At 37.6% G+C, this 26080-nt stretch overlaps 2 protein-coding genes across 3 annotated transcripts; both read right to left on the reverse strand.

The window, feature by feature from the left end:
• Positions 1-321: 321 nt before the first annotated feature.
• On the reverse strand, positions 322-18530 carry LOC135623316 (condensin-1 complex subunit CAP-D2-like). Of its 2 annotated transcripts, none has more exons than XM_065126135.1 (17): positions 18338-18530; positions 17888-18249; positions 17640-17797; positions 16395-17535; positions 16095-16286; positions 14074-14721; positions 13750-13926; positions 13549-13616; positions 13240-13462; positions 13065-13164; positions 12864-12979; positions 12731-12788; positions 2916-3067; positions 2578-2767; positions 1532-1684; positions 1356-1452; positions 322-1033 (listed from the first exon to the last, which is right to left on the reverse strand). In XM_065126135.1, exons 1-17 carry the CDS (start codon positions 18468-18470, stop codon positions 1030-1032), a joined length of 3972 nt encoding a protein of 1323 aa, XP_064982207.1. In that variant the 5' UTR covers positions 18471-18530; the 3' UTR covers positions 322-1029. The 2 variants fall into 2 exon arrangements, with proteins under 2 accessions (XP_064982207.1, XP_064982208.1); XM_065126136.1 differs by having other exon boundaries at positions 324-1033; positions 1532-1666.
• A 1246-nt stretch (positions 18531-19776) lies between these two features.
• On the reverse strand, positions 19777-25694 carry LOC135623162 (nucleolar protein 56-like). Its single transcript, XM_065125777.1, has 8 exons — positions 25345-25694; positions 25048-25262; positions 24796-24953; positions 21677-21864; positions 21354-21606; positions 20917-21065; positions 20685-20837; positions 19777-20404 (listed from the first exon to the last, which is right to left on the reverse strand). Exons 1-8 carry the CDS (start codon positions 25547-25549, stop codon positions 20052-20054), a joined length of 1674 nt encoding a protein of 557 aa, XP_064981849.1. The 5' UTR covers positions 25550-25694; the 3' UTR covers positions 19777-20051.
• Positions 25695-26080: the final 386 nt, after the last annotated feature.

A 26080-nucleotide genomic window follows, 5' to 3' on the forward strand; every position in this document is an offset into this window, starting at 1 on the left:
TGCTATCAATTTGAGCTTATGTAATTTATAACATTACTTCATATTCCACACGAGTTAATAAGCCATTTAACCCATCATATTCCTTATAAATCAATTTAAATCTTCACTAACTAAATCATGATGTTACAAATTAATTCCATCGCATATGCATGAACAACATATGTCAAATTTTAAATCACAACCATGATGTCTTGGATGTTCCATCTAACAATAATTAGTCTTTTCAGTCGACATCTACTTCAAACCTCATGAATATATATATATATATATATATATATATATATATATATATATATATATATTGACAAGTTTAGATTAGACACAATGACATCTAAATTTTCTCTAAAAGTCAATATCATTGACTAGTGAGGGGAATCAAAAGGACATAATAAGATTGTCATAATAAGACATCCAACATAAAACCAATCCATTTAATAATTATGCCAAAAAATTTTAAAATACAAACAAATAATTATGCCACATGAACTCGGCATGTAATGATATAATATGCATCATGGACACATCATACACGTTGGGGTTTAAAGCTTCAGTGGACCTTTCATGTATGTGATATGTATGCATGACCCTCTCTGTCCCCCCATGGGGCTGGCTTCTCACTGAATCCTAACCTTCTTCGACATCAACAGTGCTGTTTGGGGTCTTCAGATGTCGGCTAAAATGCAGAGTCTGTAAGGCATCATAGTTAAGTAAACCCTTGCCACTGGTGGGAATTAACTTACATAGAATTCCCTTTTTGGATTACCACTCCTTGTTTATATTACATACCTAGTATCATGTTTTCATTCTTGCATCTCCAAAGTTTACAGCTGTGCAGATGGTTTCACTCCACGACAGATGTTCATATGATATATCTTCCTATATCTAATACAGCATCTGTTGAAATTTCAGAATACACAAGACTTAATGGCAAAGACAAACCTTGAAGAACTGAAGCAGTGGCATGCAAGGAAAGTCATCTTGCTTCCTGACGTGCAGGAATTGTGTGATTACCCTCTCACGCTGAACTGGCTACCTGCACTCAGATGAAGAGAAACTGAGTTAGTGATGACTGTAATTATGATGGATAAGCTTATCCTAGATCATTTGTAATTTAATTTGTAGGGATCCATCCTGCTATAACAGATGCTGATCAGAGTTGATAAGGAACCAAATAGAGAAAAAAGAAGAAAAATACTAGATATTTTCTTCCTCTTATTGTAATATCCATTATTGTGGCAGAACTTGCATTTTGGAAGTTTATCAATTTCATGTTCCAAATATGAAAGAAGTCAAAACAAGCACTGAAATAGAACAATCGATTCAAAAAGAAAAAAACCAAAACAGTAGAACTTGACCTCCTGGTGGAGCGGATTCGTCGTCTTACGGAACCATTGTCTTTGTGATCTTGTGTTGCTGATCCTTTGACTTTCCTCGTACTGCATTTGGAAACACCTACCAACATGTCCATCCACATCAGTTTTCGGGGATTAACAAACAGTGATGATTTGATGAAATAAAGTATTTGAATCACCTCTGTGAAAGGTTTGTGGAGACTGAACCTCCATACCATCCGCTTCACATTCTCTCATGACGCTAGAAAGACAACTTTCCTCTGATATTGTATCTTTGGCTTCGGGCGAACCCTCCTTGGCAGAAACATTTTTATCTGTTGGCATAACAAAAGCTATTGGTTGATTTAGCAGCAAAAATCAGTAGAGTACAGAGAACTGCAACAAGCATTGAAACTAAGTTCATGAATATGCCGAGTCAACATTGCAAAATTTATGAAAGTCCAATGGATCATGTTTTTGTCAACCGTCTAAAATTGAATCTGGACTAACGCAGCTTGCTTGTACTAAAAGCTAATTTCGCTGAACTTAATTTCCTTCATATCTTGCACAGTGCATTAATTCCAATAAGCCAATAGGTTATACAAAGATTTTAAAGAAAAAAATAATCATCTTATGCGTCTTGTTTTCCATCCTAATAAGGTTTTACTTCAACTACTGTACAGCATATCACCTGTAGTTGCAACTCTTCATCAAAAGTATTTATAGCTGAAGTAGTAAAGTTTAAAGAACAATGAAGGAAAACCAGTGACAATGTTGAATAAAATTTTAAGAAATTCTAGAAGATATTGTCCGGTGATTACATTCGCTAGAAAGTCCTGAAACAAAGTCAGCGATAATGCCAAGTCAATGATTGAATTTGTGAAATCTAATAAACCATGTTTGTCAACCATGTGGAATTAGACTCATGGACTAGCAGACCGTTTGCTCATACTAAAAGCCATTCTGGGAAATATATTACCTATATGGTTGGTTCCAACAAGCCTATAGGTTGTACAATCCATTTAAAATATCACATGAGAAATGAATTTATTTTTTCATCATTGCGTGGTTAATTGGAGCACTTTCAACTATCATACCAAATCACACTTGTGGTTGAGATTCTTGATAAAAAAAAATTTCAACAAATAAAGTTACAAAATCAAAGAACAATGAACAATAAGGGAAAACAGTGATAAAATTAAACAAAATAGTCATAAACTGTAAGAAGAAATTGGCCGGCAGTTACCTTCACTGGTATTTCCAACAACACTTTTCTCCTTAATTAGGAAACCTTCAAGGCTGCCAACTTTTTGTTGATGAACCTGGGCATTTCTAGCAGTGGTTTCCTGTTCCTTTTTTGCTGTATGAATCTTGTTAAGCTTCTCTTCAAATTCCTCAATGCAAGATCTAACCTCAGCTTTTGCAAACTTTTTGCACTGATATGTTAAAAGGTGATCGATAATTAAAATATAGCAAGAATTGCTCAACATAAATGATTAGCAAGATTGCCAACTTAGAATTCTAGTATAACTTTGCTAACTGGTAATATATTTACCAGAATTATGAGGAAATGAAAGCTATTACCTTGCTCACAATGCTTCTGAAATGATCCATCACTGAATCATCACATAAAGAATGTTCATATGCTTTAAAAGACCCAACAAGCTTTTTCAATCCCTTTTCACTGAATGTCAACTGGGAGAGGCAGTAAGCAATATGCTTCCACTGTTTAACATCTGTAACAAAAACAGAGCTAGATTCCTCAACAGTATTCAGAAATAACAAAATCAGCTCAGAACACAAGGACAACCATTAAACAATTTTTTTGTAAGTAAAACTCATTCCATATACTGTCAAAATACCATAAATTTATAATGTAAACACCATCTAAGAAAAAGATTGTAGGACCACAATGCGATGCAATCATATTTTAAAACTTAATGTCTCCATCATTAAACATTTGAGAAGCACATCAACCCTTCAATTAAACAATACAAACAAAATAACTAATCAATCATACAACTCAGCTTCTCTATGTATCCTCAACATGTGCAAAGGCTAGAACTGGAAGTTCGGGCAGGGAAAAGCAAGTGGAATCTAATGGTTGCACTGATCTGCAATGCAAGAACTTTGAGCATCTATCATGTTTAAGCATAATCAGATATCCGTCATTTGAGACATCATGTCAGCATTTAATATCAATACAAAACTCTGATATTAAGTGATGGAGAATCATCTAGCTTTACAAAGGATTTCCAAAAAAAATTATTCTAGGCAAAAAATTCAACAAAATGTTATACCTTAAAATTCTAAGAGGTGTTGAAAATTGAAAAGTCTTTTGGTCTTTCTAGGGACTCCTTTTGTATTAAGTGTATTCATTTACTATTTAGGTATCATAGCAGTGATTTCAATAGGCGCTCGGGCGAGGCCCGAGCGCCTCGCTTCATGTCCAAGCGCCTCGCTTCAATGAGGCGTCGCCTAGGCGCTCGCCCGAGCCCAGGCGCCGAGCCAATGTTTTACGTCTGGTTCGGTCTCCGGTGCTTTAGTTGGTTCAATCGAACAAACTAAATCACCGATAGGCTCCCTCTCACGATTTCCCCGACTTCCCCAACCCTAACACTCGCGATTTTGCCGTCGAGATTTCTTCTCTGCTGCCGCTGCCACTGTCGCTACTCACCACTGCCACAATCGTCGCTCATCGTTGTTGTCGCCGCTCGCAGCTCCCGCTCCCACTCCCACACTCGCTGCCGCTCGTAGCTCCCGCTCACGCTATCGCTCACCGCTCCCGCTATCGTTGCCTTAGCAGCCTCGATCTTCTCACACTCTTATCACTATACTGTTAACAGTATATTAACAGTTAACTATATACTAATAATAGTATTTTTATTTATTAAATTAATAATATAATATTTTGATTTTAATACTATTAATTTTTATTTATTTAAAATTATTGTTAGGTTCCAAAATAAATGGCAAGTGTACAGAGCAACTCAATAGATTTGATGTAAAATTTTGTTATTTTAATTTTTGAGACTTTTTATTAATATGACATTGTGATTTTGTATTCGATTTTCTTAATTTAATAGCATATTTTTTATTTAAATAATTATATTAATTATATTATATATTTTTATATTTTAGCGCCTCGTTTCGCTCGGGCGAGCGCTTAGCGCCTCGAGCGTTTTTGGACCTCGGCACCTAGCGCTTTTTAAATCACTGTATCATAGTAGTCTCGTTTTATATTTCTAAAAGGCATACTAATTCCCTGGGAGATTACTCTCAAAATCATTACTTTTATTGATTATACTAAAGCTCCTAAACCTTGATAAATAGTGGAGCTTGTCAACGGATGACTTACTTCAGATTTAAATGAAAAGAATTACATTTTCTCTAGTTTCTTACTCTCCTCTCTTATCTCACACTTCTCTTTCTTTCTCTTTCCCTCTCTTTCTCACAACTTCCCTATTGTATTCTATATCAGTTTAGCATTAAAGCCCATCAAAAAACCTGCCCTACACCTCATTGGACCCCCAACTAGTAGCCAATGATTTAAAAAAGAGCTCGAGCGCTCGGGCGAGGCGAGGCGCGGCCCAAGCGCCTCGCTTCATTTCCAGGCGGCACGCTTCAAAGAGGCACCGCCTGGGCGCTAACCCAAGCCCAGGCGCCGAGCGCTTCGGGCGAGTGCTTAGGTTAAACCAGGCGACCAAACCAACGTTTGAGGTCTAGTTCGATCTTCGGTGCTTTAGTTGGTTCAATCGAACCAACTAAAGCACCGATATCAGCATGACTTCCCCAACCCTAACCCTGCTCGCCGCTGCTCGCTACCATTGCTGTTGTCACCACTCTCGCTCCCATTGTCTTCGCTCGCCGCTTCCGTTGCTCGCTGCTATCGTTGCCACTGTCTTCGCTCGCCGCTTCCGCTCTCGTTGCTACCGGTGCCGCTGTCACCGCTTGCCGCTCCCGTCGCTCGCTGCCACTGTCGTCGCTCACAGCTACCGCTCCCGCTCTTCTCAGTCAACACCCTCGATCTTCCGATTCTTCCCTTACACTCTTCTCCTCTTTCGATAGTATATCGTTAATAATATATAGTATACAATTAATAATATACAATATACTGTTAACAGTATACTGTATACTGTTAACTATATACCAATAATAGTATTTGTATTTATTAGATTAATTTAATAGCATATTTTTATTTAAAAATTTAAATAATTATATTTATTAATTATATTATATATTTTTATATTTTAGCGTCTCACTTCGCTCGGACGAGCACATAGCGTCCCGAACGTTTTTGGACCTTGGCGCCTAGCGCTTTTTAAATCACGGCTAGTAGCTTCAATCTACAACGACGTCACTCACATATCTTTGCACCTCTAACGTCGATCCCTTGTGTGTGGAGTTCAACTTTGGGGTGACTATGCCTACGGAATTGGTGGACCACTTAGCTCTCGATGCTTAGCAATTTTTGAAAACTTCTCTAATATTTCTATTTGAAAATTTATTAGATCATAGTTTTTATCACTTCTTTGCCATTAAGAGAGATCCACTTGAATCATTGCATTTCTACCTTGTGCATTGTAACAATTAACAACCTCATTACCAAAAGGCAATTTGTAGATAGTATTAGAATCATGACTACGTAAGGTGAAAACCAAAACAATCATGATGAATCTTAAAACCAACAAAGTGATGTAGACACCCTTAGGACCAAACTAACAAATTATGACACAATATTAAACCAATTATGTGACCAGATAACCCAAGTCCTAAGAGTTGTCTAAAGCCTCAAAAAATGACTCATGAATGAGGAGATTGATGAGTCGATAAGACAACATATTCATTCTCCACAATCCATTGCTTCAAATCAAGGAATTTTATCTACTCCCCAAGCCCCTATTCGAACAAATACTAGGTCCACCTATAGGGCACCTATTCACAATCATGCTCCAACAATTTCTGATGATTAAGCTTTCAACCTTAATGATAAATTCCTAGAACCTACTAGAAATCCAAAACTCAAGTAATGGGCCAACGAGTTCGATTTGCTAACAATTTAGGGGAAATGCTAGAAGAGTTAAAGTGGATATGCCAAACTTTAATGGTAGGTTTGACCCAAATGTGTTTGTTGATTGGTTAGATAACATAGAGGATTACTTTGAGTAGTATAGAATGATTGATATCGAAAATGTATGATTTACAAAAAAAATAAAACTGGTAGGATCCGTTAGGAAATATTGACAATATATCCAAGTTAGTCTTGAACACCATCGAGAGCCTCCCATCACTCAATAAGAAGTCATGAAATAAAAACCTAAGAAAAAATATATACCAACCTACTTTTAAAGCCAACTGGTCGAATAATTTTTAAATCTTAAATGATTGAATTTGATTGTGATAGAGTATTTGACTCGATTTAAGAAACTTTTACTTATGTGTCAAATAGAAGAGGACCAAATCATTATTGTCCGAAGATTTATTAATGGGTTGAGGTTTGATATCCAACGAGATGTTTCCCTTAGTTTTTCTAACACCATGAAGGAAACTTCTCGATAAGCCCTTGAGATTGAGCAATACTTCAAACTCTATCCAACTCATTGAATATCTTCTCAGTCTCTCGACAATAGAACTATTTCTTAACCCACCCCAAGTAGTGACCCTATGAAGCCAAAAATCACCACTACTAACAATAGTCCTGACCCAACCATGAATAGTCCACCTCCTTCAATCATTTATTTTCAAACTAGTTCATATTGAATCATTATTGCCAATAATAAAGGTATCTCTCGTTGTCCTTAATGTACCCTTACCATAAAACAAGAACTAGAAGATCAAATCGAGGAAGTAGACTAAGTAGTTAAACCTTAAGCCTACTTAGGTGATAAAAATGAACTAGAAATTAAAGATGCTCATGTCAATATTGTCTGCATTATTCTCTCTACTACTAGTGATTCCAAAGAATGGAAGAAGACAAGTATCTTCCATACTTTTATCCGAAGCGAGAAGAAAACTAGCAACTTGGTTATGGATGAGGGTAGCATTGTGAACGTAGTCTCAAAGTCTACTATCGAGAGACTAAAACTCAAGATAAAGTCACACCCAACCCTATTAAAAGTAACTTGGTTTGACATAACCACTTTACCCATGATCGAAAGATGCATAGTACAAATTAAAATGAACGATTACCAAGATAAGATTTATTATGATGTCCTACCAATAGAAGTTGCCCACATTGTTTTAGGTCAACCTTGGTTGTATACCTTTGATGTTACCAATCATGAAAGAGAAAACACCTTTGCCTTTCGATACAAAGACAAACCATCATCTTACGACCTGCAAAACCATCAAAAAAAGACAAATCAAGAACTCCTAAGTCTCTCCCACAAACCCTAACCACCAAGGGACTCCACTTGCTGGATCCTAAATCTTTTGAAATAGTATTGTGTGATCATCATTGCTAGAGAAATTTCTTGTCATTGCACTATTCTTGACCTAACTCCTAAGGTTAAATCATTATTAGATAGATTTTTAGATGTCATATCCTCGGAATTACCTGGTGAGCTGCCACCCTTGTGAGAAATATATGTTATTGACCTTGTCCCAGGAACATAGCTCCCTAGTCCCATATTATAAAATGAATTTTAAAGAGAGAGCCGAGTTAAACAAGCAAGTTGAACAACTTTTGGCTAAAGACTTTATGAGACAACCTCGGTCCTTGTATTGTCCCGGCCTTATTAACCCTTATGAAATATGGGTCTTGGAGGATGTGTGTCAATAGCCTTGCGATCAACAAAATAACAATAAAGTATTACTGCTTGAGTCCTCAACATGAGGATATGCTAGATCTTCTCGCTGGACCTAATTGGTTTTCAAAACTTGACCTAAGAAGCGAATACCACCAAATTTGTATTAAACCTAGTGACGAATGAAAAATAACATTCAAAACTCAAGATGACCTATACGAATAGCTAGTCATGCCCTTTGGTCTATCAAATTCCCTAAGCACCTTCATGTGCTTCATTAACGAAGTTTCACAACCCTACATAAGCAAATTTATTGTCATATACTTTTACGCATGGTATGCAATTTTGAATGGTACCATCCGGTACAGGCGGTACGTACCAGTCCGACGATATACCGATACACGGACCGCTAACGTGCTACAGTGTTACATTGTACAATGCTGCAATGCTACAGTAGATAGATAAATATTTAAAATTAGGTGTACAACTCGGTACGCCCTGGTGTACTGCTTGGTACACCCTGATGTACCGCTTGGTACACGGTACCATACCGTACCGAGCCAACCTTGAAACACCAATATGGTATTGCATACTTTGATCTTTAGTAAAAACATCTTGATCTTTAGTAAAAACAAAAAAAATCATTTAGAACATCTTCGATAGATTCTTACTACCCTTCGAGTCGCTAAGCTCTATGTGAATCTGAAAAGGTGCTCGTTCATGTTAACTCAGGTCCTACTCCTAGGCTTCATCATTTTTGCCTAAAGTATTGTCACTGATTCAGAAAAGATCCCCATCATTTTACAATGGTCTGAGCCTAAAACTTTTTTTCTAAGGTTCGAAGTTTCCATGGATTAGTTTCTTTCTATAAGAGATTCATTAGAGGGTTTAGTTCTATTATGGCACCTGGCACTTATCACTAATTACCTAAAGAAAGATAAGTTTTCTTGGATCTTGGCGCTACCAAAGTCTTTGCTGAAATCAAAACAATAATAACAACAACTCCTGTTCTTAGGCACCTTTACTGTAATAAATCTTTTAAGGTCATTTGTGATGCCTTTGGTAGAGGCATAGGAGGAATTCTAAGTCAAGAAGGTCAGCTTATCGTCTTTCCAAAGAGAAACTCAATGATGCAAAACAACATTTTTCTACCTACCACAAGGAATTTTACACAATTGTACAATGTCTTATATATTGGCAACATTATCTTCTGTCGCAAGAGTTTGTCTTGTTGTCTGACCACTATGTCCTAAGATACTTGAATGCCTAAAAGAAATTAAATGCCCAACATGCCAAGTGGGTTAAATTTCTTAACAAAAACTCTTTTATAATTAGGCATTGTTCTAGCTCTCAAAACAAAACTATTAGTGCCCTTAGTCGAATTTATGCAATCATATCATGAGTGTCAAGGTCATAGGATTCAAGCGGTTAAACAAAAGTATATCTAATGTCCAAACTTTACTCACATCTATCGAGAAATGCAAGATGGAGACCATCATAAACACATTTGAAATTGTCCTCAACTATACTCTTCACAAACCCATTGACCTTGCACCCCTTTCACTTCAGTGATTTCAATCGGCGCTCGGGCGCTCGCCTAGGCGCTCGGGCGAGGCGAGGCGAGGCCCGAGCGCCTCACTTCATGTCCAAGCGCCTCGCTTCAACGAGGCGCCACCTAGGTGCTCGCCTGAGCATAGGCATCGGGCGCTTCGGGCAAGCGCCCGAGTTAAACCAGGCGACCGAACCAGTGTTTTACATCTGGTTCGGTCTCCATGCTTTAGTTGGTTCAATCGAACCAACTAAATCACCGATAGGCTCTCTCTCACGATTTCCCCGACTTCCCCAACCCTAACACTCGCGATTTTGACGTCGAGATTTCTTCTCCACTGTTGCTACTCTCTGCTGCCACTGTCGCTACTCGCCGCTGCCACAATCGCTGCTCGTCGACTTCTCGCCGCTGCCACAATCGTCGCTCATCGCTATTGTCGTCGCTCGCCGCTCCCACTCCCACTCCCACTCCCGCTGTCGTTGCCTCAGTAGCCTCGGTCTTCTCACACTCTTCTCACTATACTATTAACAGTATATTAATAGTATACCACTAATTGTATACTAATAATAGTATTTTTATTTATTAGATTAATAATATCTTATTTTAATTTTAATACTATTAATTTTTATTTATTTAAAATTACTATTAGGTTTCAGAATAAATGGCAAGTGTACATAGCAACTCAATAGATTTGATGTAAAATTTTATTATTTTGATTTTTGAGACTTTTTATTAATATGACATTGCGATTTTGTACTCGATTTTTTTTAATTTAATAGCATCTTTTTTATTTAAATAATTATATTATATATTTTTATATTTTAGCGCCTCGTTTCACTCGGGCGAGCGCCTGGGTGAGTGCCTAGCGCCTCGGGCGTTTTTGGGCCTTGGCGCCTAGCGCTTTTTAAATCACTGTTTCACTTAACTATCGTGCCTCAAAAACCAGCCCACTCCTTTGCTTAATATATTCATGATTTGTATGTTAAAATTTGACATTAAATTGTTATTAGGAATGAAAGTTACAACTTGCTACCAATGCACACTGTAGAAGTCAAAAGTTTCAAGTTAGCGATTGTCTTGGTTCGCGTTCACCCTAAAAGATTATCTAAAAACTCATTCAAGAAGTTGTATACCTGAGCCATTGGTCCTATCCTCATTATCCAAAAACTAAAATTTAATGCACATATGTTCCATTTGCCTTTCGACTTAAATATTAGTCCAATTTTTAATATGAAGGATTTAACTCCAAATCATGGTACTTTTAAGCCTCATTCTCTATTTACCAGTGTTTCTACATATGGCAATCCTTCCAAAACATTGATTCTCCCATAACACAAGAATAACGTAAAGGCTATTCTTGATAACCGCTTTGTTACATTTATTACTAGCATAACTCAACACTTTCTTATCAAGTGGTGTGATCATCCAACTTTCGATGCCATTTGGATTATTTTAGAGAAACTTTGTGAATTTGCAATAGACTTATTAGATAAGTACCTTACAGATCACTCTCAAAGGTTTTGTTCTTTTCTACCAAGGAAGAATGATGGAGAATCATCTAGCTATATAAATAAATTCACAAAAGCTTATTCTAAGCAAAGAAATCAACAAAAAGTCATCACTTAGTTGGCCTAAGAATGCCAAGAGTAGTGTTAAAAATTGAAAAGTCCTTTGGTCTTTTTAGAGATTCCTTTTATATTAAGTGCACTTATTTACTGTTTAGGTATCCTAGAAATCACATTTTTGAATTTCTAAAAGGTATACTAATTGCCTAGAAGATTCCTCTTGAGTCACTATCTTCATTAATTTTACTAAGGCTATTAAACCCTTGTAAATAGTATAACATGTCGATGGATGACTTACTTCAAATTTGAATGAAAAGAATTGTGTCTTCTCTAGTCTCTTACTCTCCTCTCTTATCTCACACTTCTCTTTCTCACCCCCTCTCTTTCTCTCTACTTCCCTACTTTGTTCTGTAGAGATGAGCAAATAAGCCAAATCATTGTCAGATTAAGGCCTGGTCAACATGCAAATTTCAACTTCCATGTCAGAGCAAAATAAGTCAAATAAGAGGAAAGAATGGGGACCCAAAGCAAGATTTGTTTTGTTCCAAACAGTCTACTCTCAATGTCAACTTCAAAAAACAGCCACCCAGTGACCCTCCAGAATATAAGAAATTCAATCTGTTAGTCATTCTATTACATTACTAATCCTCATGAGCCCACAGCTTGATTTAGGCTGTGCAGAAAAAACAGAAATGTGTGGAAATGAACAGAATAGCAGCCAGCTAGTTAGAAAATGATAAACTAGAATTTGAGGAAAACTTTGTGTCTATATTATCTGCTTGGCATCCAAACCAAATGGACCATCAAACCAATCCATTGAGATACAAAGACTAAAAAAAGCTAAGAACAAATTGTTCAATAAACTATTCAAAATATTCAGAGATTTAACCAATTGATTGTGAAGTTCTTCAATTACTTTAATTAACTGTCACCTATTTGTCGAATGAAAATATGATCTAAAACAGAAACAAAAGGTTTAAGTAGCCACAGCTGGCTGGCTGTGTGGCAACATGACCAACCCAACTCAACCCATCCCAAAGAGCCCAACCAGTCCTAGTTCAGTGGACACATTTCTAAAAGATGTCCTGCGCTCTATCCCAAACCACCAAGAGCCTAACCCCCTGGTTATAGGAGGTCATAAAAGATTTTCACAAATCAGGATACTAATGTTAGTAGAAAATGCATCCAAAGTTGTGCTTTGAACTCTCAGCCCAAGTTTGAAGTCATGAATTTATCATTATGAAACTTATTGGGATCATGCAAACAAAAAGATAACATGTGACCTTAGTCCACATGCCCAATCAAAACAAAAGTAAACACTAACATGAACTGTAATTTATCTTGTTGCATCTATTCATGTGAAGATGCATGATACTGACAGAAAAGTGCTGCTTCTTATTCTTCAATGATGTGTATCATTGGAACATTTTGATGATTGATATCCATGATATGAAATTTCTTAATTGGCAGGAATAAATATGAGAGAAACAAAAGGATAGACTAAATAATGATTACAGATGCAGAGGCAGCTAAGCATACCACTAACTCCACTGAACCGATTGCATAGCTTTTCAACAAGGGCTTCCATTTGCCTGTCCTGTTGAAAATTATATAGACCAAGTTTTAAAAAAAATGAATAACATGTATCTAACATCACTACAAGCAAGCAAACCTTCTTGATAGAGTTAATTAAGAACTGCATTATGTTGTAAAAATCTTCTTCCTTGATGTTCTGATTGCACAATCTGCTGAGGATGTCAGGAAGTAGATTATATATTGGATTGCTTCCTGCAAACATAGAAAAGCATAACCAGATAAGAATGAAGAACAGCATGTTATCTATCAGCAAAATCACCAGGCATCATAGTGGAACCTTTCTTTGACAACTCATTAAAGAATAACTTAGCGAGACTTGAGATTCTTTTGTCTTCATCCTCAATCCGTAGAGCCATTTCATATATGTAACCCTTTACCTAAGAAAATCCTCGATAATAAGTTCAATTAGAGCAGAGGAAAAAAATTTGAAAGGACTTGTAAAGACTCAGCACCTTCATCATATCATTCAATATGAGATGAGACAGCACCAATACAGCATTTTTCCTCACAGATTCTGAAGGGTCTCTCAATCGAGCATACATATTCTCAGTCCAAGGTTCAAGAAGGTTCGGGAAACGAACAGTCAGGTCTCCAAGAGCCACGGTGCAGTTGGAACGAACAGTTTCTGATGAAGCACTCTCCACAACAGTGAACAGAAGCTGAAGATTTGATTCACTAAAAAAAGAATTATTTGACAATCAAATACATTGCAAGCAGCATAAATTGAAGATGTACAGTATGAAGATACATTCAAGTCTTACCAAAAGTCTGAATCAATTATCATTAATCTGCATAGAGCAAGCATTGTAGAAGCCTGCAGTTCAGGAAACTGAAGTACAGCCAGGAACACAACTCAAGTTAGAAGAGATAAATCTAGCAAACATACAATATTACAATTGTTTACTAAACTATAATGTCACTCCAACCAAGAAGCTCTTAGCAGAAAATTTGAGCTTAATCACCTTTTGCATCAAATTCAAGTTTCTACATAGCCTTGAGAGAAAAGGAGCACAATATCCAATGAGGTTTTTCTCAGTAGATCCACCAGAAACAATTTCTTTCTCTGCCTTTTCTGAAAGTGAATCGATTACTGCATCTTCAGATGCACCAAGTCCCAATTCAGCATTTATACCTTGCATCTGTGATTACCAGAAAAGGGTTTTAAGAAAACCTAATCCTCAGAAAACAGTTTTAAGTCAAGGAATTTTTAAAGCCGAAAATGATCAATGGATTTTTTTCACTGAAGTAACATTCAAATAAAGAAATTCCAGTAACAGAAGTTTCACCTCTACTTCAGCTGAACCACCATTAACCTGTTGCTTTTCAACCTTCAACTTTTCATTTTTCAATTTTTGCTTTTGAATGCTTCTGATGCAGCTCTCGATATAAACCAACTGATTCAGTGCAATATGGCTTATAATAAAAAGGAATCTGCCCAGCTTTGCTGTAGGCACTGTGGACATGAAGTTGGAGGGTCCAAGAGATACATCGTTTAGCATTTCATCACTTGCAGTGCAACCAAAAACAGAGTTGAGGTACTTCTTCACGATATCAGCAGCAAAAGCTTCAGGCAATGGATGAACTGAATATATGGTGCTTATGGCTTTGTCAACAGCAGCATACCAAATATGGTCCGGAAGCCAGAAACCAGCTACTAAGCTATGTAGAGCAGCAAAAACCTTGCTGCTACTGCTTCTGAGTTTGTCCTTATCTTCCTCAGACAATCTTTCAAGAGCAACACATGCTGTTCTTGCAAGCAAAGGTTCCTCCTTTGCCCAATGTCCAAAACCAATATCAATAATATCCTGTAAATGAGAACCTAGAATGCCTGGATTTGATTTTGCTGCCATACACAAAATTGACAAAGCGCCACGGCTTTGTGCTGCTACTACTCCATTGACATTGAAGATGAAAAAGTCCCATAAGGCTGAGATCTATAGGCAAAAGAAAGACCAAAAAATAATAATGAATAAACTAGTCTTCCCATGGGATGAAAAAAGAAAATCCAAAAGGATGTTATCTTTAATATTGTGCTAGATATTTTTACTTCACTATTGATAGTGTATTGAACATGTAAACATAATAATATAGACATGCAGGGAAGCATTTATGAACTTAGGTGTAATTGACATACATAAGTTGAGATCACCCAAGAATTATGAAAACACCAACAAGTGTCATGTTTGACCTTGTTCCTTTTTTATCATCCTTGTACAAGCTTTATAGATCAAACTGTTGGATGGTTAAAAAAACATATGTAGCTCAGAAGAGAATGTTAATCTACTTAAGAAAATGTTTGTATTTGTAAACAATTAGGTGTAGACCAACAGAAAATGACATGAGAAGATCACCTAAAATGAAATTGATCTAGATGTTGGGGTTAGAAAATGTGACTCAATTAGGATTAGTTGCATGAGTTGAGATAGAAGCAGATATGAGGAAATTTTGCTAGATATAATTAAGAAAAAGAATGCCCTTGATCGAATAAAGATATTGTTGTACACATCCATGTAGTCAAACCCAAAATAGTTGGTAATGTCAAAATTTTCAACTCTTATTCAATCACATACCTTAAACAGAGTCAACATCAATCACCTATAAACAATTTGTTGCTTCCATTACCTTTACACTGATTAACACCTAGCGGAGTGCCAAAGTCAGCATCAATCGCCAATGCCAAATTGCTTATACTATGATATATGCCAATTAAGCAGTAGAAACATATTTGTTATTGGAACTCAGCATTTTGATGTGCAAACTGTAAACAAAACCATATCATCATAATGTAGATTGTGTCACTTTAAGCAAAACAATCTATTTCATTCTTTTTCCATGGATCTTCTCTAGTTCAACTATATGTCCTAGTTGAATTTGAAAAGAAAAACATGGAGAGAAACAAAACCCGCTGCTTATCCGTGACTACCCCCTTTCCGCATGTTCCATAGTTGAATATTGGAAAAACATGAGGTAAAGAAAGGACTTCTCATTATTTAACTCTCTACTTCAAAATTAAAGTTGAAATTGCATGTTATAAAAGAAACAAAGGAAACTCTCATTAGCAATAACTAATTGTAAAGCTCCAATTATCTCAATCAAAGTATTAAAACATATTTCATCGAAGACAAACATAAGCTAGCGAAATTAATGAGCAAATGCAAATAATACAAACATGGATGAGTGGTTAAAGCATTGTGATGCATGCATACAATTCCCATATGCATGAGCTCCAATATTCTTTTTTTCTATTCTCTGTTCAAGCTAAGATGCAAGAAAAAGCATTCTACATGGAGAAGAGAGGTGTGCATACTGTACTCATAGAAATTTCCCCTTTGGACATCAAAGAACTAATTAGAAACTCCAAAGCTGCAAGATCACCAATACTGGAATCAATCGCCAGGTCCAATAAATTTTTAGCAGTTTCCATTGGATTCTTTCTTATATATATAGTAACAAATGCACTTTCGACAGCCTCATATATTGATTTGTCTTGGGAAAATACCTGGAACAATTAATAACAATATCTTATCTCAGGATATCTGAATTCAAAATCAATTTTAAAAAAATATAAATCTAAAGATATGAATATGTTGTTGTTATTTAATATTACCAATGGCAGCATTCTGCGGAGTGATGCATCTGAGCCATCAATCTGAAATTGTCTGCACCTCATCAATAGAAGGATCGTATTCTCCACATCAGTTGCAGAAGAAGAAGCCAGTAGTTGAACAAGGGTTGGCATCAAAGAAGTGACACATTGTGAGAACCGCAGACCAGCCTCAAGCGAGGCCACCAATGCCCTGGTCTGTTCTAAATTCCCTATTTCTGGAATCGCTGCAGCTTCACCCTGCTGCTCTTCATTAAATGTCAAACAGCTGTCACTAACACTCTCTCCCTGCTCCACTGAAGATCCAGCATGCAAATTGTCAGCCTCAGAAGTATCGTCTGAAGTGTTGGACGGCTCCATTACAAGCAATTTTTCTTTGAATTTCTCCAATGTCGCTTCGTAGACTGCAACACGGAGCTGTGGTCCAAATGGGTTATGCTGCAACATGGTGATAAGCAGATTGAGTGCTGATTTCCTAACCATAGCAGTCTTATCCTCCAATCTTCCTGAAGCCACCACTGCCACCTCATTCCAAAGGCCAATTGAAATGGCATGTTCTTCGCATAACTCTGCCCAAACTTGAAGCACCCGGCTTCTCGTGTACGCCGACACATCCCTGCATCGTTCTAGCAGTATCTCCAACATAGCCTGCTTTCCCCTCAACCTTAGACACTTGGAACTAACATCACCTTCCACATCTTTATAGGCCTTTGCAACCAACCTACCCAAGACACCAACAAGAGCATTTCTAATCTTAAAAGATTCCCCACCAAAATGAGGAACTAGAACCCCAACATTGGTGGACATAAGCTTCGGAGATTGGTCAGCAAGCTCAACCAGGAACCTCCCTATATTCTCGGCCCCAACACCATCCCTCACATAGTCCTTCGGATCAGTGCGACCAACCTCCCTAATAAGGGCAACAGCTAGGCATCCATCGCCATACTTCTTCTCAGCTGCAGCAACCAACTCCGCAAGGTGGGGAACGGTGTAGTCAAACTTATGGATCAAGTGGAGGATTGATGCGCATGATTGTGCAGTTCTCTGATGCTTCGTTGCAATAGTACCTATTATACGTCCAAGGCCTTCTCTGGTGTCTGCATCCTTCAACAAAGCCTGATTCTCATATAAACTGAAAGTGCACCTACGATGATGGAACGTTCTCATTATAATTACAAAAATGATCTAATTCTTTAAAATAGAAATCATCACCCTTTTTCTACTTCTAATTTGGAAAAAAGTGACTACTTGGAGATAAATGAGAGATAGCTCTCATCAATATCGTTTGATCCAAAGAGCAAAGTGAGATTAATCTCCAGAGAGTTCGCAACCAAATTGATGATTCGACTCCTCTGCGCCTCCCAATTCCATGCATACGTAGGATTCTTCTTCCGACCTTGCACAACCTGATCCAGTAACGGAAAAAATCGATTTTTTTCCCACAGTAAACAGCAAAACGAGCACAAGAGAAATTAGGGTTGGGAGCAAGTTCGTACCTTGGAGCTGGCACCAGAGGAGTAAGAGCTGGAGGACTCCTCGAGGAGGGCGATGTTGAGGAGGAAGAAACTGTAGATCTTGAGGGCATTCCGGTGGGAGGCAATGCGGGTGGCGATGTCCGGGACAGCGTCGGCAGCGGCTCCTGGGGAGGACGGAGACGGAGGCAAGAAATGGGGGGCGCGGGAGAGAGAGTCGACGTTGGGGAGAAGAACACTGAGGTTAGAGCGCAGGGTCTCGACGAGGTTGAACTTGGAGGAAGGGGGGAGGACGGCGAAGCTGCGGACGAGAGAGTAGACGCGGTCGAATACGTCCTGCTCCTCGATGCAGAAGAGCTCCCTATCGGATAGGTCGAAGGCGACGCCTTTGGGCACGAAATCGAAAAGGAAATCAACAAGACTGCGAATTTTTTATCGAGGGAGCAGAGAGAGCTGGTGGACAGGACGGCTGACCTTTGACGAGCTCTTCCAGTTGCGAAGGACGGAGGGAGGCGACGTCGACGGGGAACTGGACGCGGAGCGAGAGGCCGTCAGAGTCATCTTCTAGGTCCTTGAGATCGGAGGGGAAGACGAAGGGGGGAGCCATTGGAACTCTGTCAGAGAGAGAGAGAGAGAGAGGAGGGGGGAAGGGTTTCTGGTGGGATTTGAAATTGGCGAAGCGATTTGGGGAAAAAGAAGCGGGAAGACGATAAGTAGCAAAGGGTCGACCATTGGTTTCTATTTTTCATTTTAGTCCCTTTATCCTTTGTTATTTGCATAGTGGGCTGCAAACTGTACTTTGTAGTTTACTTTTCGGCGTTAGGATATCATTTTAGTCCCTTTATTCTTATATATTTGGATAGTAAACTAACTGCAAGCTCTACTTTGTATTAAATTTACTCCTTCAAAGTTTATAAATATCATATTTTATCCTTGTAATTTTAATATTGCATATATCCCTCACAAAATTTAGATATTGCACATATAAATACCTAAAATATTCTTCAATATTTTTCATTCAAAATTTAAATTAATAAAAATAAATATCTTCTTCTTTTTTTTAATGTTACCTTAGCAAATTCAAGCAGATGTGTCAATGGTCGTAAGTCATTTACACTATAAACGAATGAGATTGCATAAAAGTATAGAATTATGATTAAAGATGTCTAAAATAATTACAAATTATAGAAAAGTATAAATTAATCGTTGATAGGTTATTACCCACATTTAGTAAGCATGAGAAGTGAAATGGACTTCATTTCAGCAATTGCACTAATAATCGAACGAACATGACAGACCGTTTATAGAATCAATTTGAGAACTTCATCCAAAAATACATATCAAATTGGACTTCAAAAATTCCTAAAATCATCAACAAATAAAAATACATATAGATTTGACATGAAAACATTACTTACCATGTGTGCTGAAAGTTCATGGTTACATTCACAAAATCAACCAGAGAACGTGTCAAATTATACTTCAAAGATCCTAAATTTACAAAAATATACAAATTTAATTGACATGTTGTTATCCACCTGGTGAAAATTTGATGTGCAATGGACATTTTGAAATTACACTAATAAAAATGGAAATCATTACATTCATTTACAAAATCAATTTAAAAGCAATGCAAATTTGGTCTTGCAGATAAAATAACTAGAACTACATGTATAACCAAAGACATCAGGGATAAAATAAGAGAAGGTCTAAATCACAGGCATTTAGAATCACATACAATCATATTCATAAAGGACTCCTTTATCGCTAGACTTTCAGATGGCATAAACATAATCAACAATGTTTGAGGACTCGATTGCCGAGGAAATTTGCGAGGAACATGTTCACTGAAGTGGTTCCATCATCAGATTGAACCTGTCCAAATCAACTCAAAGAAACATGCAAAGTATGGCTGAAGCAAAACCAATGTGATTCCAATAGCAGTAACAACTTGATTGCACCAAGCCACACCCATGGGCGCAGCTAGATGTATAGAAACTGAAAACTACATGAATCTCAGATTGTTTTGACGCATAAGCCCACCAGGTTCAACAGCTCATCATGGTGCAAAGAGAGTGGACACACTTGAAGAAGCCAAATGAACAAGAATAAAGTGTTCTTAAGAAAAATGAGGGCTTATTAGATCAGAAAATAAAACACAGATTTTACCAGCTTCTTCTAACAGCAACTAGTCACCTTGGGCTTTCACTTTCTTTTTCTTTTTCTTGGTTCCTTCACTCCTCATTTGGACATCACCATCATTATCCAAGTCTTCATGACTCTTCTTTTTATTTTTTTTGGGAGTTCCATTTTGTTCTGTATCATGACCATTCACCTTAGGTGGCACCTCTTCCTGTTGTTGCTCCTCTAACTTATGCTTCTTTTTCTTCCTTTTTTCAGTTTCAGGCTCAATAGGAGCATCTCCATCAGCAGCAACCTCAAGAGATTTATCCTCGGCCATGGATTCACCATCCACATTTTCACGTTTAGATTTCTTCTTCTTACTTTTCTTCGTGGAAGCTTCATCTTTCTGTAGTCCATCTGCATTCATACACAGAATTTAGTAGTCATGAATGCATCAGACCAAGCACACGATAAACACTACTAAAATGCAAATCCAATTCCCACAATAAGATTCCACCCAAATTTCGAATATTTGGTATTCATAACTAACCCCATAATTAAGATAGATGTTACTGCAACAATGCCGAGATTTTCCCATCACAAAAAGGAATAAACTTTTACAGCATGAATTCTCCTTTACCAGATGTGGTACCTACTTGACAGGATGCACAATATTATTGCAACAAAGGATACTCACCAGCATCCTCCTGAGAGGTATTGTTCAATGTACTCTCAATGGCAGCTTTCATCACATCAACATTCTTGCGAGGTGCAACGCCTTTGTCATAAAAGTCCAGTCTCTCCTCAACCTGCTCTCGGAGCTTCTGTCCAAAAATAGAGGTATTCACCTCTAAATGCATTTCTTTAATGTTAGAATAACAGCACGCCAGACTACAGTGAAAAAGTAGATATTCCAACTTAAGACTCACCGGAGAAGCAATCAATGCGGGATGCAATTGAGCATTTGTTTGCAAGATAGCGAGCTATACGACCTTTGTTCTTTGTAGATGCTCGGCCAATAAAAGAAGAATGGAAGATAAGACCATACTTTGGAGTGTTTCCTCGAGTTTTAAGGGCTCTGTAATATGAGGGAAAAATAGGTGATTTTTTAGACTGCAGCATGACTGCTGATCATGCTCATCTACAACATTACCATTAAAAACATGTCAATTTAATATAGAAAATAGTTAGACATAAGATGATCATTATCATTCCAACCAAATTTTAAGAAGTTCACTCGCCTCAATAATTTTCATAGAGATAATGGCCAAATTGTATTAACTATGAGATGCATTTATTTAGAAGATAAGAGGCTGGTGCTAGCCTTCTGAAGGGGATAATAAGGCAAAAAGAAGAGAATTTGAACCTGAAAAGTGCTTTCTCTGCACCAAGGATTTGGAGAGTAGATGAAGGACACTTGGCTAGATTGGAAAGACTTCCTGCATGAGATATTAAACGGGCCCCAACAACTTCACCAATAAGAGAAGCCAGATTTGGTGCAATGTCATTCATTTTTGTAACAAGATACTCGTACAGGTTTTTCCGGTATTCAGAAAGATTGATAACTCTCTGAGCAAATTGCTGGACATTAATCAAATCAATCGGAGACAGATCCTGCCCTGCATAGGTACCATAACTATTAAATAAGCATAACACCAATTAGAAAAGAAAATCAATCTTGATTCTTACCCATGGATGCTTTAGCTGCTTCTACAATTTCTTTTGCTTTGTCCTCATCACCAACAATGTCAGCTAATTCTGGAATATGATCCTCGGTCAGGTCTGATTTGTTCTCCACAGACTTTGCAATTTTGGCATACAGGTAATTGTCATTAATGATCTTCATGAGCTCTGGGAAATGCCATGAGTACCATTCTCTGCAAAATGTAGTTTAGTTAATATAGTCATAAACCTGTAAATAAGAAACAGAAGCCAGTCAAGAGGAGGTGTCCTGGAATCTTGCTACCATTAAGGGAGAATTAGACCCTTAAAGATATACGATGCCACGAAGTTCACGTTGTTTATGCTAAAAACAAAAGGCAGTCAGACACTAGCATGCTATTGTCAATTTATTTCTGCTTTCTTCAACATTCCAGATTTAATTTTTCTGAACAATTTTAACATTGTCTTTCATCATATCATCTCTCTTCTACGGGCAAATTTAAAGAGAGAAAGTTCTTGAAATGCCACAGGTATACTTATTTTTGTTGCAGTATTTGCTCCCACCTGAGTTTCCATAATTACTCTGGAACAAAAAATTGAAGTAGGTCCAGCCAATTGAAGTCCAGAGTTCTAACAACTTGAGCTCAAAGGTTGCCAGAAGCGAGTTTAGCTGAAGATCAAATAATTATGATATCTTAGTTATATCTGAAGTGATTCTCATCTTAGTATGATACCTTTCCCACACTTGGAAAGGTTGGTTAAAGAACCTCATCAAGGCCTCCAACATTTGGAAAAGAATTTTCATCTAAAAATACGCTAGTGCATTAATATCTTCACATCTGACTTGGGCAGTCATCTTTCATGTTTTATAAACCTCCATGGGCCGGAAGGATGTTCCCAAAAAGGACTTGATAAGAAATATGATAAGCACTAGTTTCAAAGAATTATCATATATCATCACAAGTTGCCAATTACAACTAGCATATGGCTTGATATTCTACAGCTTCTTTAAAGGATGTCAGAAAAAGGGTTTATCTCTGTTAAAAGAATGCCAGTTGCTTGAGGACTCTAACTAGGACCCGGTGGACTTTTTTTTATAAGATTGTCTAAAGAGTGAAGGAATCTTCGAGTCATATTCATAAAACAACTTTTTTTAGCTACAAGCCGCTTACTCCAATTTCGCTAGTACTTCTACTTATCCTTCAACTTCTCTTCTCTCTAATGAATCAGTGTTCTACCAGCACTGTCTACTTGGTGATCTTAAAATTTAACATTCACTAAATTTTTAATTGAAATTGATCAAAGTTCTGCTTTTTCCCCTTTTTTTTCTCATGCATACTGCTGCAGATTGTCTGAACTAAACCAATGACTTGAGCCCTCAAGTGCATTACAAAAAGTGCCTCTAAGTTACATGAGGCAGCAACTTGCTGACCTAAGCAAACCAAGTAGCATATAGCTGACTTCAGGAACTAAAGACAGAAAGTTTGATCTCATGAAGTTGGAAGTAACCTGCTTATGTTTGAAACAGCAAAATCAAGATAACGGAAGAGAATCTAAACTCAAAATGGTAAATAGTTACAGAGCCATTTTGCGACTAAAATCAATTAGTGAGGTCAAAGCACGATCTGACACCTCGCAAATTGTCCCAACCATAGAAGCACGAGGAATGGAACTCCTCAATTCCTGAATGCTAGTGTCATCTAAAATACATAACTTAGACTGATAGAAAAGCACAGTTTTATACAAGGCACAATTTAATCAAAGGCTCAGCATGCAAATAACATGCCAAAAATGATGTACAAAATGTTCTTATCAATCATGGTAACGTCAAAAAATTGACTTCAAATAATTTCACAAATGATTTTTCATTTGATACTCTGCAAAGGACCTTGTTTTCAGTAGTTTGACAAGTCATTTTTTCAATTTTGAGTCGAGTTTTTACAATCACCACTCATGAAACAATATTGACATTTTTTTTACATTAAAAGTTTTGAATAGAATAAATTAGTGTATAGAAGATTTTGTACAAAAGATTTATGGTATTAGGATCAACTTGGAGTGTTTTCATATTGAAACTCAGCAACATCCACCCATACCTGATTGTGGGAAGGAGACACCAGATCGAGCCAAAAGAAACAATGTCCCTAAATGCTTTAACTCAACAACCATGACAAGTTCACCATTAGCCGTTAGCAATTGCTTGACTTAAAAATGTTAAAACCTATGGTAATTCATATATCTTATCATACAGATGATGACAAGGCATCTAATTCTTGAAAGATGATGGGTGTACAAAGGAATGCCAGGCATGAAGGTCCCAACAACTTGTACATGTTCTACGAAAAAAAAAACATACTGTGGTAACATTGAAGCAGTTCACCAGAAAGCAAAAGGATGTGCTTGCATGAAGGATAAAACTGAATCAACAGCATAAAATTGGGGCCGTTTCACAATGAATGACAACAAATTTGGTTAAACAAGAAAACTCAAGGATAAAATATAATATAAAAAAACAAATATATGTGGTCCAAAAGTGCTTCAATTCCAGATAATTAACAACCATGTCCAATTCTATTGTTTCAGCCAGAACACTGAAGCAGCTCAAGTTTAGGACCATGTGAAGTGAAAATTCATAGAAGTCCCACAATTTCTGGCAAAATTTCTAGTACAATAATATTTAAAGAAATTGCTAGCCAACTCATCATCTGAATCATATCTTTCCAGTGAGTTTAGGAATCCACCATTGGTTGGAAACATGGCCCAATGTAGCTACAACTTAAGTCACGTAAATTCTACTTTTATTTATATTACTGCAATCAGAACATTTTTTTAAGAGATGTCGTTGCAATTAGATATCAGGATTTTCCTTTCAGGATACTAAACAAAATAAGCTTCAACATAAGGTGACACATGACAAAGCTTGGCACTGCTGTGAGAGAAGATTAACATCCTGATTGGCTATTTTAAAATCATGAGAAAGTCGTCTGATGACCTTATGTCTATCTATATTCAGCAACCAGCCTATCAATTGAGCCCATTTTTTAACGGAGATTTCCAGAACAATAAATAGAACAGTGACCTCTGTATATTGACGATATTGCATCGAAGTAGAAACTCCTATACACAAAAAGAGAAATAAAACACACCTGACTCTCATTGAGAAGGAGTTAATATCCTTGTCCAACGTATCAAGGAGAAAAATAGCCTGAATGACCATGTTATCCACCCGATTAACATTGAACTTCACCTTGGCTCTGCTATAACGATGCCCCAACCCGAGTTGAGCCTTCTCCAAGTCCGATGGCTGAGAACACAGAAAGAACAAGAAACAAGACTCCATCAGAACGAGCTTCAAGCTACAACCGGAAGACATCCCTGACTCAGAAACAAGATCCAACCTTTAAGTCCTTAATAAACCGATCGAAGTGCAACCGCACACCACGAAGGAGCTCGAGAACAAACTCGTTGCTCTGGCAGGGAATCTTGGTCACCTCAAATATCTGAGACCCAACCTTCGGCTCCGCAACGCCGAGGCTGAACTTCGCCTTCTTCCCTTCTTTTACCTTGGGAAGATTCATCTCCAAGAAGTTCCTAAGCTCGTCGGTCATAAGCCCTAAAATCGCACAAATAATCTCCATATATTACTATAAACATAAAAAATAATAACGAAAACATTGGATTCTGTTTCAGCTCACCTTCAGAGACAGCGTTGCATTGGTTGAGGGCGTCGAGGGCGGAGGAGAAGGGGTGGAAAGCGACGAGCTTGACGACCTTACCGAAGCGGGTGAGATCGAGGACGGAGTTGCGGACGGCCTCCGTGTTCTGACCGATCTCGTCGAGGCCGTAGGCGTGGAACAGCGAGTAACCGGAGGCCGACTCGAAGAGGAGGAAGAGCGCCATGGCCCGATAGATCCGACCAGGGTTCTTCCAATGCTGCCACGGATCAAAACCCGCAGGGTTTCCTCGCCTCGAGCGTTATTGGAGGCGAGAGAGGAGCAGCTGCGAGCGGGGAGGGACTCTTCGTCGGGGTTTTAAGAGGGAGGACGGCACGTTGGAGAATTAGGGTTTTGAGGTCCATTTTCACATTGAGTTACTCTCGCCTCCCCTACCACAACAATACCTGGCTTATTACCGTACATTATCTGGGACCCACCAGGGGCCCACCAAAACACTACTAAGGGGTACGAAGTCACCGCCGTTCGATTGGTAATCCAACATTTTGTACAGTATGCGTATGTCTTGTCTGTATGTCTCATAAATATACGTCGTATATAATACGTATATGTGAAGTATAAAAAAATACCATATTTGTGAGAATTAATATTGTTATCTTACGATAAATTGAATTAAGAAATCGAAATGGTTACCAAAAATGTTGCATGTAAAATTAATTTGACGTTATTTAATAATTTAGCCTTAATATTCAATTGC

This window comes from Musa acuminata, chromosome BXJ2-9 (genome assembly GCF_036884655.1).
Source record: "Musa acuminata AAA Group cultivar baxijiao chromosome BXJ2-9, Cavendish_Baxijiao_AAA, whole genome shotgun sequence".
Classification (NCBI taxonomy): domain Eukaryota; kingdom Viridiplantae; phylum Streptophyta; class Magnoliopsida; order Zingiberales; family Musaceae; genus Musa; species Musa acuminata.

What these genes read in the sequence shown, in the direction of transcription:
- LOC135623316 (XM_065126135.1), bottom strand. Translation starts at nt 18,470, where the DNA reads ATGGCTCCCCCCTTCGTCTTCCCCTCCGATCTCAAGGACCTAGAAGAT. An exon ending in CCTCTGGTGCCAGCTCCAAG is followed by an intron (nt 17,798 to 17,887) that starts GTACGAACTTGC and finishes TTACTGGATCAG; the next exon opens with GTTGTGCAAGGTCGGAAGAA. An exon ending in TGTTGGAAATACCAGTGAAG is followed by an intron (nt 1,685 to 2,577) that starts GTAACTGCCGGC and finishes ATCAACCAATAG; the next exon opens with CTTTTGTTATGCCAACAGAT.
- LOC135623162 (XM_065125777.1), bottom strand. Translation starts at nt 25,549, where the DNA reads ATGGCGCTCTTCCTCCTCTTCGAGTCGGCCTCCGGTTACTCGCTGTTC. An exon ending in AGCAGCTAAAGCATCCATGG is followed by an intron (nt 21,607 to 21,676) that starts GTAAGAATCAAG and finishes GTACCTATGCAG; the next exon opens with GGCAGGATCTGTCTCCGATT. An exon ending in CCGCATTGATTGCTTCTCCG is followed by an intron (nt 20,838 to 20,916) that starts GTGAGTCTTAAG and finishes AAATGCATTTAG; the next exon opens with AGGTGAATACCTCTATTTTT.